Below are 12143 nucleotides of genomic sequence, written 5' to 3' on the forward strand. Positions count from 1 at the left end.
GAAGGACTTATGTAAACAGGAAACTGCCTATGTGAGTGATAATGGATAGCTCCCGTAGGAAAGACTTCGGTATGCATTTCAGAACTGAATATAAAGCAACAAGAGATTGCAGCATTAAGTTTTAGATAAAATACATATGGTCTTTTAGAGCCATGTTTTAGATACTTAAAGGTTTTAAGTAAAATGAGTAAGGTTAAAAAGGTTAAAATGAGTAAGGTTAGAAAGGTTAGTGGTTCCCGATTCTCCCTGAAAGAATGAGGGAAGACAACATCACAGCAGTTTCCTAATTGGATACATCTTAGCACTGTCATTGTAGAGCATACAATATAGAGGAATTAGATCATTTCAAAATTGTCTGTTGGAAACAAAAATATGTATAGCTATATGAAAATCATTAAACCTAAAGAACACTTTTATAGTTTAGAGTTAGGTGCTGTGATTGTAAATCCATAGCAATATTCATTCTAAAGTCAGTTCTCAATAATTTTTTTTCTTTCACAGAAAATGCTTGGCCAGAAGAGATGAGTACTAATTCCACTCAGGCCTAGAATTGCCTATTGAGATAGTCCTGAGCAGGCGACATACGAATGGCCCAAGGAAGCCACCAAATTGATTTTCAGGTTTTACATGACCTGCGACAAAAATTCCCTGAAGTGCCTGAAGTTGTTGTATCCAGGTGCATGTTACAGGTTAGTGTTCAATGATTTCTGGATTTATTGATACAATACTATTTATAATATTAATTAATCTGACACGTGTTAGATATTGGAGGGTAACTGTTAGCATTACTGTGCTGTAATGAAAGCTGACCTTTGGTGTCTCACAGTAGCATGGCCTCTGACAAAATAGGGCTCTCGGTACCTGCCTGCAGTACAGGTCTTCGTTCTGCCCTCCATAGTCTCGCTCCCTTTTCCTCATCCTCTCATCAGAGTTGTAAAATCCCAGATCTTTGTATGAAAATGGGAGGGGGGGTTTTTGATTCAGAAAGCTTGTTCTGCTGATTGATACATTTATCAAAACATGTGAGTCACTTATCTCTGACATGAGGAATTTTTGTATGAACAGTGCATAACTTCCCATTTGTGAGGAAAAATGTTGTTTTATATTGCTAAGTTTACTTTATAAGTTTTCCAATTAATCTTTCTAATTTCTACGTTTTCTTAGTGTATAAAATTCTAGAAATTCATAATTCTAAATATTTAGTGATAGTTATAGCTGGCCGGCCATTCATCTAACCTGGAAATCTTCCTCTCAAAAAGTATTTTGGAGATCCTTCAAAATTTGACAGATTTTTTTTTAATTTGATAATTTCTGAAATTTATATCCTATTTTGTAGTGACTTCCTGTGTCATCCACACTCGTCATCTTTTATCTGTCCTTCCAGTCGCTCTGTTTGCTTTCAGCCTTAACCTAGTTGGAGTCCCACCAACCTATCTACTTCCTTTCTAAATGAAGAGATTATTGTTTCCTGTCAGTATAAATACAGGTTGCTATCTATTTGCCTTTAAATTTTTTTTCCATGTTCTCTAAGATGAATTTTAGGTTTCTTGACTATAATACTGTACACTAGCCTGTGGTCTGGAGTTCCCGCTTACTCCATAGCTTGATGTTATACTCTACACTATAGTTAGCCTCAGGTACATGACATTCTCCAAACTTAACCTAGTTCTTTTATACAGGGGTTAAACATGTGTTTTAGAATAAGCAGTCTTGAGTTCAGATTTTGATGATTACCAGTAGGAACATCTATTTCCTTATTTTTACTTCATTTTTTTTACTGTTCAATGAAAATAAAAATCTTCACAGAAAAGTATAATCCAGGTAAATTAACTGGTAGGACACGACTCAAAGTTCTAAAGAGTGACAGTAATGGAAGTTCCCCATTATAAATACTTGGTGAATGAATCAGTAGTTAGTTCACATTTATAAATGTAGAATATAAAGAAAAAAAAGAAAAAGTCAAGTATCTTAGTTGGGTTTCTATTGATGTGATAAAGACCATAACCAAAAGCAACTTGGGAAGGAAAGAGTTTAATTTCGTCTTCTACTTCCAGGTTAGTTCCCACTGAGGGAACTCTAGGCAGGAACTGAAGCAGAAGCCATGGAGGAGTGTTGCTAACTGGCTTGTTCAGTTTGCTTTCTTTTAAGCACCTGAAGCCACTCCAGCAGCAGTTATTAATCAAGAAAATTTCCCATAGACTTGCCTGCAGGCCAATCTAATGGATTAAATTCCTCAACTGAGACCTCTACTCCCAGATATGGCTATGTTGTGTCCAGTAGACAGAGACCAACCAGCATAAAAGTAATAAAGTAGGAGTCAAGGTTTTAAGAAGGTAGGAAAAGAGCAGAAACTGGAAAGAGAGGGGTAAGGTAAAGCCTTCTCTTAGAACCCAAGTCTGTCTTTACTAATTAAGTAAAAGGTAGAAATTTGTAGGAAAATAAGGGTGGGTGTTCAGAGAGGCGTTGAAAAACTAGAAAAATAATGTAATTTTCTTTAACAAATTTCACAGACTTGATGTTGAATTTATTTGTTTATTTATTTATTGAAACAGAATTTATGTAGATCTCAAACTTAAGAAATGACATGTCTCTGCCTCCTGAGTGCTGGGATTAAAGGCATGAGCCGCCACTGCCCTGCACCGTTATATTTAAAAATCAGTTAACTGGGAAAGAAATCAAAGTCTTTCATAGAAACTTTTTATATAAACTTTTATAGACCTGCTTGGGGTACTTTCAAAAAATAAAGAACTCTAATATAGACTCCAGTATAATATTTTTTTAACTTTATTTTTTTTTAAAAAGTACAGATTTTTAAGCATTTTTGCATAAAAGTATACAAATACAATTTTATAAGGTTGTAATTAAGTATTTGTGGGTACATATACATACACATATGTATATATGTAACAATAATATAGGAAAAGAGGTTATTAATTTGAGGAGATAGAAGAGAAACTGGGAGGGGCTGTAGGAAGGAAAGGGGGATGTGATACAGTTCTATTTTAATTAAAATATATTCTTTTTTTTTTCTTTTTTCTTGAACTTCACACAGTCTGTGGGTTGTTTCTGGGGTGTTCAGAGCTTTCTGGGGTTAGTATCTCATTATCAGTGACTGCATATTATGTCTGTTCTTTTGTGACTGGGTTATCTCACTCAGGATGATATTCTCTAGATGCATCCATTTTCTTAAGAATTTCGTTAGGCCATTGTTTCTGATAGCTGAGTAGTATTCCATTGTGTAAATGTACCACAATTTTTGTATCCATTCATCTACTGAAGGACATCTGGGTTCTTTCCAGCTTCTGGCTATTATAAATAGAGCTGCAATGAACATTGTGGTGCATGTATCTTTGTTGTATGTTGGAGCATCTCTGGGGTAAATGCCCAGAAGTGGAATAACTGGGTCTTCAGGTAGTACTATGTCCATTTTTCTGAGGAACTGCCAGACTGATTTCCAGAGTGGATGTATCAGTTTACAACCCCACCAACAGTGGAGAAGTGTTCCTCTTTCTCCACAACCTCACCAGCATCTGCTGTCATCTGAGTTTTGGATCTTGGCCAATCTGACTGGTGTGAGGTGGAATCTCAGGGTTGTTTTGATTTGCATTTCGATGATGGCTAAGGATGTTGAGCACTTCCTTAGATGTTTCTCAGCCATTCGATATTCCTTGATTGAGAACTTTTGTTTAAGTCTGTACCCCATTTTTTAATAGGGTTGTTTGATTCTCTGGTATCTCGCTTTTTGAGTTCTTTGTATACCTTGGATATTAGGCCTCTATCTGATGTGGGGTTGGTAAATATCTTTTCCTACTCTGTTGGCTGCTGTTTTGTTTTCATGATGTCTTTAGCCTTACAGAAACTTTGCAATCTCATTAAGTCTTATTTGTCAATCTTTGACCAGTGTAGTCTTGATGTAGTGAGAAAGCTAATGAAGCCTTCCCAAGGCAGAAGCACTGGGGGAGGAGGGAGATAGACCAGCCTTTTCTCACTTCTTGCTTGCTCTGCTTGTTCAAGTGCTGTGTGTGGACCATCAGTTCCTAGCGAGTTCTGGCATTTAATCTGACTGCTTGTAGACATTTTGACGTGCTTGATTTCTTTCTGGCTCCTAATTTTCCAGTGCTTGGATTTTTTTCCTCTCATGTCTAAGTTGTGTTAGTTGGTCTCTTGTTACTCTCATGCATTATCAGATACTGACTATTGCCTATCTTCTAACGGCTGCTTTGTCAAAAGAATATTCATCTCGATGATGTATGTATTAACAGAATTGTCTTCCCAAAATGCTTACTTCTCCGTTCATCTGTGTTCAGTAGCTCTCTCGACTGCTTAAGAACAACTAATGTAGTGCCGCTCGTTTCTTTAGATCCTCCATTACTTAAGCCCAATCTCCTTTTGCAACCATTCAGGTTTCACTCCAGCTAGAGTTACTTCATTCACTATTTGGAACATGGTTCACCTAACTCAAAGTCACCACCCTTTCACCAAGAACCTAGGGTCTCTATGTTAGTTTGGGTTTTGTTTTGAGGAGAGTTGGTGGTTGCCTATTTTCTCATCCAATTTGCATGTGCCCTGGGAACCATCAAGCTGTAACTATCTCATTAATCCAGAGGTGTGTGCACACTAATGTGCATAGGTGTAAGTATGTAAACACATGTCCATGAGTAGGGGCCTGAGATGAGAGAAACCTCTACTGTTGTTTTCTGGAGCTTTTCATGTTGTTGTTGTTTTGGAACAGATCACTGAGTTATTTATTAGTCTAATGTACATGTGTTTAGGGCTGACCACTTGGAATTGGAGGGCTCATCCCTGGAGAACACTGGGTCTCCCTCTAAGCAGCCATTGATTGCCTATAGCTCTTCATGGGGGGGATGGTGCCTTCCCCTGTCTATGCTGGCGTGCTAACTGTGTTGTCATCAAGTGGGTCTTATTTAGGCAGCCATATTAGGATTTCATGGGCGAAGCGTCCCTGTCATTCCAGAAGACACTGTCTCACAGCAGGCGTGTCAACTGGCTCCTAAAATTGTGTCATCCTCTCTTTCCATGGTGTAGAGGTTGTGTTGTGATGATTGATGCTGGACACCCCGCAGCTGATTACTCTCTGTAGTTTGGCCAGTTGTAGATTGCTGTAATGCTCTCTGCTGCAAAAAGAAACAGCTTTAATGAGGGATGAGAGCTACACCTGACTGGTTTTGTATAAATACTTAGAATTTAGCTGGGGTATTCTAAACCTAGCTAACTGTCCTTGGTAGATAGGTCATGGGCCTAAGAGAACTGACTCCAAAACTGTCTACCTGATTGAGTTACGGGCTCTTAGTGGGAAAAGCTCAGTTTTATTTGTCATTAAGTCTCAATGATAAGCTTAAATATATATGGCTACGTATATGATTGGTGTTTTGGTTTGGGTTTTGCTTTTTTTGGCATGTTGCTCTGGAATGGGTTCTTGTGGTGCTCTGTTGAAGGCAGAGACGTGAGCTCAGTTCTGTCGTTGGCTCCTTTGTGCTTGTGCTTCATCTGTAGATGTGTGTTTTATGCAGAGGAAGCGTAGGTAGACTTGATAAGTGAGCTTTAAAAGAATCTAACAATTGGCTACATAAATACTGATATTTTTCTAAGTACTCTGAAGAACTTTGCATTTTATCATTTTACTTTAAAAAGAAATTTAATTATACCTTATATTCTTAAAGTTAATTACTTTGTTCATTGTAAAAATTGTATTTTTAATTAGGCTGCATTTTACTGTATTTGGATGCGTCCATTTTACTAAGTAGCTTTTTAGACAATGATTTGGTTACTAATGTTTTTACTATACTAATAATGAGAATTAATAACTTAGACATATACATAAGGTAGTTCTCAAATTAAAAGATGTCTCTTATGATAATATTATCTATTCACTTGTTAGTTGTATAGTTTCTGTGGTGATGATAGTCTGCGTTCACTTGTCATGTCTAAGATTAACCTGTTCTTCCTTTGCTCTGTAGAACAATAATAACCTGGATGCCTGCTGTGCTGTTCTCTCTCAGGAGAGTACAAGGTATCTTTATGGTGAAGGAGACCTAAATTTTTCAGATGAGTCTGGAATTTCTGGTCTACGCAATCACATGACTTCTCTCAACTTGGACTTGCAGTCACAGAATGTTTACCATCATGGAAGAGAAGGAAGTCGAGTGAATGGAAGTAGGACTTTAACACACAGCGTTAGTGATGGACAGCTTCAAGGTGGGCAGTCCAATAATGAACTCTTTCAGCAGGAGCCACAAACAGCACCAGCTCAAGTTCCTCAAGGCTTTAATGTTTTTGGAATGCCCAGTACATCTGGTGCTTCAAATTCAACACCACATCTTGGATTTCACCTAGGCAGCAAAGGGACATCAAACCTCTCTCAACAAACTCCCAGGTTTAATCCTATTATGGTAACTTTAGCCCCAAACATACAGACTGGCCGTAGTACCCCTACATCTTTGCACATACATGGTGTACCTCCGCCTGTACTGAACAGTCCACAGGGAAACTCTATCTATATCAGGCCTTACATTACAACTCCTAGTGGCACAGCTCGACAGACACAACAACATTCTGGCTGGGTGTCTCAGTTCAATCCCATGAACCCTCAGCAAGCCTATCAGCCTTCACAGCCTGGACCTTGGACTACTTATCCTGTATCCAGTCCTTTGCCACATACCTCAGCCCAGCAGCCGAATCAGCAGGGCCATCAGACCTCTCACGTCTACATGCCTATCAGTTCTCCAACTACTCCACAGCCGCCAACAGTTCACTCGGCCGCTAGCTCTCAGCCCTCTGCCCATAGCCAATATAACATTCAGAATATTTCAACAGGACCTCGAAAAAACCAGATAGAAATCAAACTTGAACCCCCACAAAGAAACAGTTCTTCAAAATTACGTTCTTCTGGACCTCGACCTGCCAGCACTTCCTCATTGGTTAACAGCCAGACCTTAAATAGAAATCAGCCCACTGTTTACATAGCTGCCAGTCCTCCAAGTACTGATGAGATGATCTCCCGTAGTCAACCCAAGGTCTATATTTCAGCCAATGCCACCACAGGAGATGAGCAGGGCATGCGGAATCAACCTACACTCTTCATATCCACAAACTCTGGGGCATCTGCAGCCTCCAGGAACATGTCTGGGCAAGTGAGCATGGGCCCTGCCTTTATCCATCACCATCCTCCCAAAAGCCGAGTATTAGGTGGAAACTCGGCAACGTCTCCTCGAGTGGTGGTTACTCAACCCAACACAAAATATACTTTCAAAATTACAGTTTCTCCAAATAAACCCCCTGCTGTTTCCCCGGGGGTGGTCTCCCCCACCTTTGAACTTACAAATCTTCTAAATCATCCTGACCATTATGTGGAAACAGAGAACATTCAGCACCTCACGGACCCTGCTTTAGCACATGTGGATAGGACAGGCGAAGCCCGGAAACTGAGCGTGGGATCTGATGATGCTGCCTACACACAAGGTGAGGCTGATGTTGACGGGCACTTCTCCATGCTGGACTTGTGAGGTCAAAACACAAGTGAGCATCAGTGTGCCTTCTGATATGTTTAATTTGTTTGTGGTACTTGCCTTGCTACACCAAGTGTTCTTCTGCTTGACTATATCTCTGGCCCAGCTTCCATCTATAAATGTCCTAAATAACATCATTTTAATATTTGAAATTATTCACAAAAATTTTAATATGGTTATAGTCTGGAGTTTTGTAGTTACTAGCTCTTCAGAAAATCAACTTAGCTTGTTTGTTTTCAAATATTTTTCTTTATTTTGTTTCATAGTATGAATAATGTTTTACCTTCCTGTGTATATTTGTACCGTATACTTGCCTGGTGCCCACAGAAGTCAGAAGAGGGCATCATATCCCCTGGAACTGGAGTTAAGGATGGTTGTGAACACCCATGGGGGTGCTTGGAACTGAACCCAGGTGATCTACTATAAGATGACCAAGTGCTCTTAATCACTGAGCCATCTCTCCAGCCCCTTTATCCTTTTCTGACACACTGACCTTGTACCTAAGTTTCTTAGAGGACTCTGACCCTTTGCTTTTGTTTTGTTTTAAACTGATGCATACGAAGTGATTTTTCATCCATGCTACACCGTGGTATTTCCCCATCCCATAATCCTCTATAGAGAGTTTAAAACGTCAGGTTCCCAGGGCCCAGCTTAAACGTGCACAGTTAGCATCTTTGTATAGTGAGCTGGTGCACTTGTGTATTGTAGAGGTCAGTGAGGGATTCTATTTGTACTAGAAATTATGTTGATATTACCCCAAATTTCTTTTTTTTTTTCTTCATGTTCAGCAGTGCTCGAGTTTCTGTAACCTACTCAGTTCTTTTATCAGTCTTAGTTGCCTCTCCTGGCAGAATGGCAGGTTCCCTGTGTTTGGATATTTGCTGCTTCTTAAATGTAGAGCAAAGTTTTTAGGATGATAAAATATAATAAAGTAGACATTCACATTTAACTGGACATTTTAAATATTAGTTATTTGTATTTAACTTAAATGAGAAAAACAAAATGTTCCTTAAATACACTGTCTCCATATTGTTTTTCTTCCCATTCTCTGTAGAATCTACTACAATCAAGTTTTTCCCCAGTGCAGTCACCCAGAAAACTACTGTCAAGGTCTTTGGTGATGGCATTGTTACATCCTCAGTAGACATCTTTGAGCCTTCCTCTCCCTTCTCTGGAGATCAGCCACTTCTTGTCCACGAAGCACTGTTTCAGTGTCCTCACTGTCTCCCTGTGCATTCTCCCCTGTCTCTGATCACCTCTTTGCTCCTCCACTTCTTTGGTTCTGGTGAGACCATAGTCTCCTAGCTCACAATTAATAAAATTCTTAACCTCTTTCCTATCTGTTCTTTGAGTATCTCATTTGATCTTTTGATTTTTGTTATTTATTTAGACAAAAGAGTCCTATGTGCTCCAGTTCTACTCAAGACAAAATCTTTTGCCATAGTTTCCCAAGTATTTGGATAATGAATGGGTCTCTGCCACCATGCTTAACTCTGGCCTTTGATTTTAAAATAACATGATATATACCTTAAATTGGTAACTCCTAAGCCAGACTTCTTTCTTGAGTTCTAGGTACCTTGTCTGCACAGTCTCCCCCTCAATCCCCACACAAACCTCCCCTGCACTGAAATGGTTCATGGGTTTCTCAAATTTACTGAATCTTGAAACAGCCTCTGACTTTCCCACCAGTTTATTTTCCCTTACTTACTGGAACTGAATTTTCTAATGATTAGAATAACCTTGGGAACATTCTTGACTCCTTCATTTCACATGCATATCTGCCAACTATCCTTCCAAGGCTATCCAGACCCTGTCTTCCCACTCACATAGTCTGTGCCCTCCTAAATGCCACAACCTCTCAGATCAGTATTAGCACCTGGCCCTCACCTTGCCTCCTTGTGGTCTACATGCACCCAGCAGCCAGAGGGATACTGTTCAGAACTGTCAGGTCCTGTCACTGTGCAGGTGATGGCTATCTATTCACAGTAAAAGTTCTTGTGCCTGCCACGCCTTCTCATCTACCTTTTGGCTTTGTCTTTTTTACGTATATAGAATATGAGTATGTGTGGTTATAGGGTGTTCACACATGCATACTTGTGTGCTTGCATATGTGGGTAGGAATGCATGTGCTTCAGCATGGAGTGGAGGTCAGAGGACTCAAAAGTTTTCTCTCCTTTGACCTTTACATGGTTTGTGGGATCAATCTCAGGTTATCAACCTACGAGTGTCAAGTGCTATGCCCACTGAACCATCCTGCTAGCTCCGATTTTTCCTTTCAGCTAGTACCTCACTTGATCCGTTCAGCCCTCTGGTCTTTGTGGGTTGCCATGAACATAGAAGAAAGGCATCCCTTGGTGCCTCTCTACTGTTCCTACTATATGGACTTTGCTGAGAACCCACTGAGCTATAAACTACATTCCTCTTCCCTCCAAGAAACCTGGGGAGCTGTCTCCTTTCCCTATGCTGTCATTGGGCTGACACTCCTCATTAAGGCTGTTGTCACGGGGAAAGAAAGATACATAGTATGTGTCACAGAAGCAGACTAGCACTCAGTCTCTCTCCTCCAAGCAGCCTAAGAGTGATTTAGATGGCAAAGTGTGTTTAAAAACTTACATACATAAATTAAAATTTAATAATAGGATTTCAGTGTCTTGTCTCCAGCCATACTTGTGAGTCTGTCATCCTGTTAATATCAACAGAAGCATCAATTTTATTGAGCAATTGCTTCAACTTGAGCATAAAATAGAAATTCAAGTTAAAAACTTGTGAGTTGAGAAATGTATTGAGTTTTGTGTTTCTCGTTCCCTGTCGTCTCTCACCAACTCTTCCTTACAAGTCACAGCACTCCTACTGGAGATTTAATAAAATCCTGCTTGTGATGCAAATTCAGTGATTTTTTTTTATTTCAAAAGAAAACATAATTTAAATTAGTTAGTTTTTAATTGGTTTAATTTTATGAAGTGCCTCCCATAGAATTTTGCTTTATTTCATTGTAATCACATTACTAAATAATCCTCTCAATAATTACAAGTTGATATCAAACTGCTTATGATTTGTTTCAAGTGAGTCTCCCACCTGTTGGCTCTTCCTCTCTTTAAGTTTGGTGTCACTCTTAGAGTTAAAGCCATTCCTTAAATGTGCAGCACTCTGTCCAGGGTTACCAGTCCACTTCCCCATCAGCGCCATCAGACAGGATCCCAGTGACTGCAGATCTGTCAGCAGCTGTTAAATACAGTCTCTAGTAACACTCTCCTTATAATCACTCATATATAAATATACATACTACATCCATATGGATATCTGTAAATATATGGGTTAAATCACACCTAAGCACAGGTTGATGAATTGGACTTACCAGGGTTGTATCTGGACTGCAGACATAGACTTCCTCATTCACTAACCAGTACAGTGTGGCAGCTGTTTGTGTAATGTTTACATATTAGATATTGTCACTGAAAATCCAGAGGTATGCAGATAGTAACATTTTTTCTTTTTCTGAGACAAGACCTTTCTCTGTAATGCCTAAATGAGCTTTGAACTCAGGCTTTCCCTGCCTCATGTGCTCTATCATCACAGATTAGCTGATGAGCTCTGTTCTGCACCATCCCCACACAAGAACCAAATAGGAAAAGTTCATCTCTGCTCCGTGACACGAGAAATGCTAGCAAATTCACGTTCCTGCAGGAAGGGGGTTTTGGTAAAGCTAGTCCCATCATCGCCTCACCCAGCTCTAGGAAAACTGCATCCCACCATGTGACTACCACAGGAAATGCGGCCCCTTTCTGTGAAGTTTCTAGACCTCTGCACTAGTCTGTGTGCCCCATATGAGCACTTTCATAGTGTTCACACAAGTGTTCTCCCTTCTATCAAGTGAATAAATGATTGGGAAGAAAATACTTCCTTGTTCTGTCACATAGAAGTGTGCTGTGTGGAGGTTTTTTTAACCTGTCAATGAGGGAACGTGAGTGTCCTCAGGCACCATGTTTCTTACGTTGTGAGCATGCCTGTCACTAAGGGGCCTAGTCTACTTTTCTTGTAGCTTTTTACTGAACTCACTAGTGTTTACAGTGCTTTACTTTTGTGTATTCACATTTGCCAGTCTTTTCCCCTTCTAGTTTCTGGTATTTATATCGTAATTAGAAAACCTTTCCTGTTCCACAATTTGAAAAAGCAGACAGCAGAAATGTCCTGTGTTTCTCTTTGGTTACAGTGATACTCTCTGAAACCACAATGAACTAGCTTCATGACATTCCATCACAAACTTGAAGACCTCTATGTGTCTCCTTTTCTCTCTCTCTCTCTCTCTCTCTCTCTCTCTTTTTTAAAGATTTGTTTATTTCTTATATGTGGGTACACTGTAGCTGTCTTCAGACACACCAGAAGAGGGCATTGGACCCCATTACAGATGGTTGTGAGCCACCATGTGGTTGCTGGGAATTGAACTCAGGACCTCTGGAAGAGCAGTCAGTGCTCCTTAACCACTGAGCCATCTCTCCAGCCCGTGTGTGTCTTGAAGTAGAGCTGTCTAAGCTGTAAGCAGACTCTGAAGTAAGCTCTACACAGTGTCTGTGCCTCAGCACTGTGAAGCTGCACAGAGAGCCTTAGTTATGTACAGAT

General features: G+C 39.8%; 1 protein-coding gene across 6 annotated transcripts in view; it reads left to right on the forward strand.

Moving 5' to 3' along the window:
• Positions 1–12143, forward strand: part of TAB2 (TGF-beta activated kinase 1 (MAP3K7) binding protein 2) — a 48623-nt gene that overhangs the window by 26942 nt on the left and 9538 nt on the right. For 5 of the 6 annotated variants that reach the window (XM_080941964.1, XM_080941967.1, XM_080941965.1 and 2 more), the window contains 2 exons: positions 502–689; positions 5979–7479. In XM_080941964.1, coding sequence (XP_080798090.1) covers positions 588–689; positions 5979–7479 — 1603 coding nt within the window. In that variant the 5' untranslated portion in view covers positions 502–587. Of the gene's footprint in view, positions 1–501; positions 690–5978; positions 7480–8580; positions 8854–12143 lie in introns of those variants that run through there. The other variant, XM_080941968.1, reaches the window with a different exon arrangement.

This window comes from Micromys minutus, assembly GCF_963924665.1.
Source record: "Micromys minutus genome assembly, chromosome: 30".
NCBI lineage: Eukaryota > Metazoa > Chordata > Mammalia > Rodentia > Muridae > Micromys > Micromys minutus.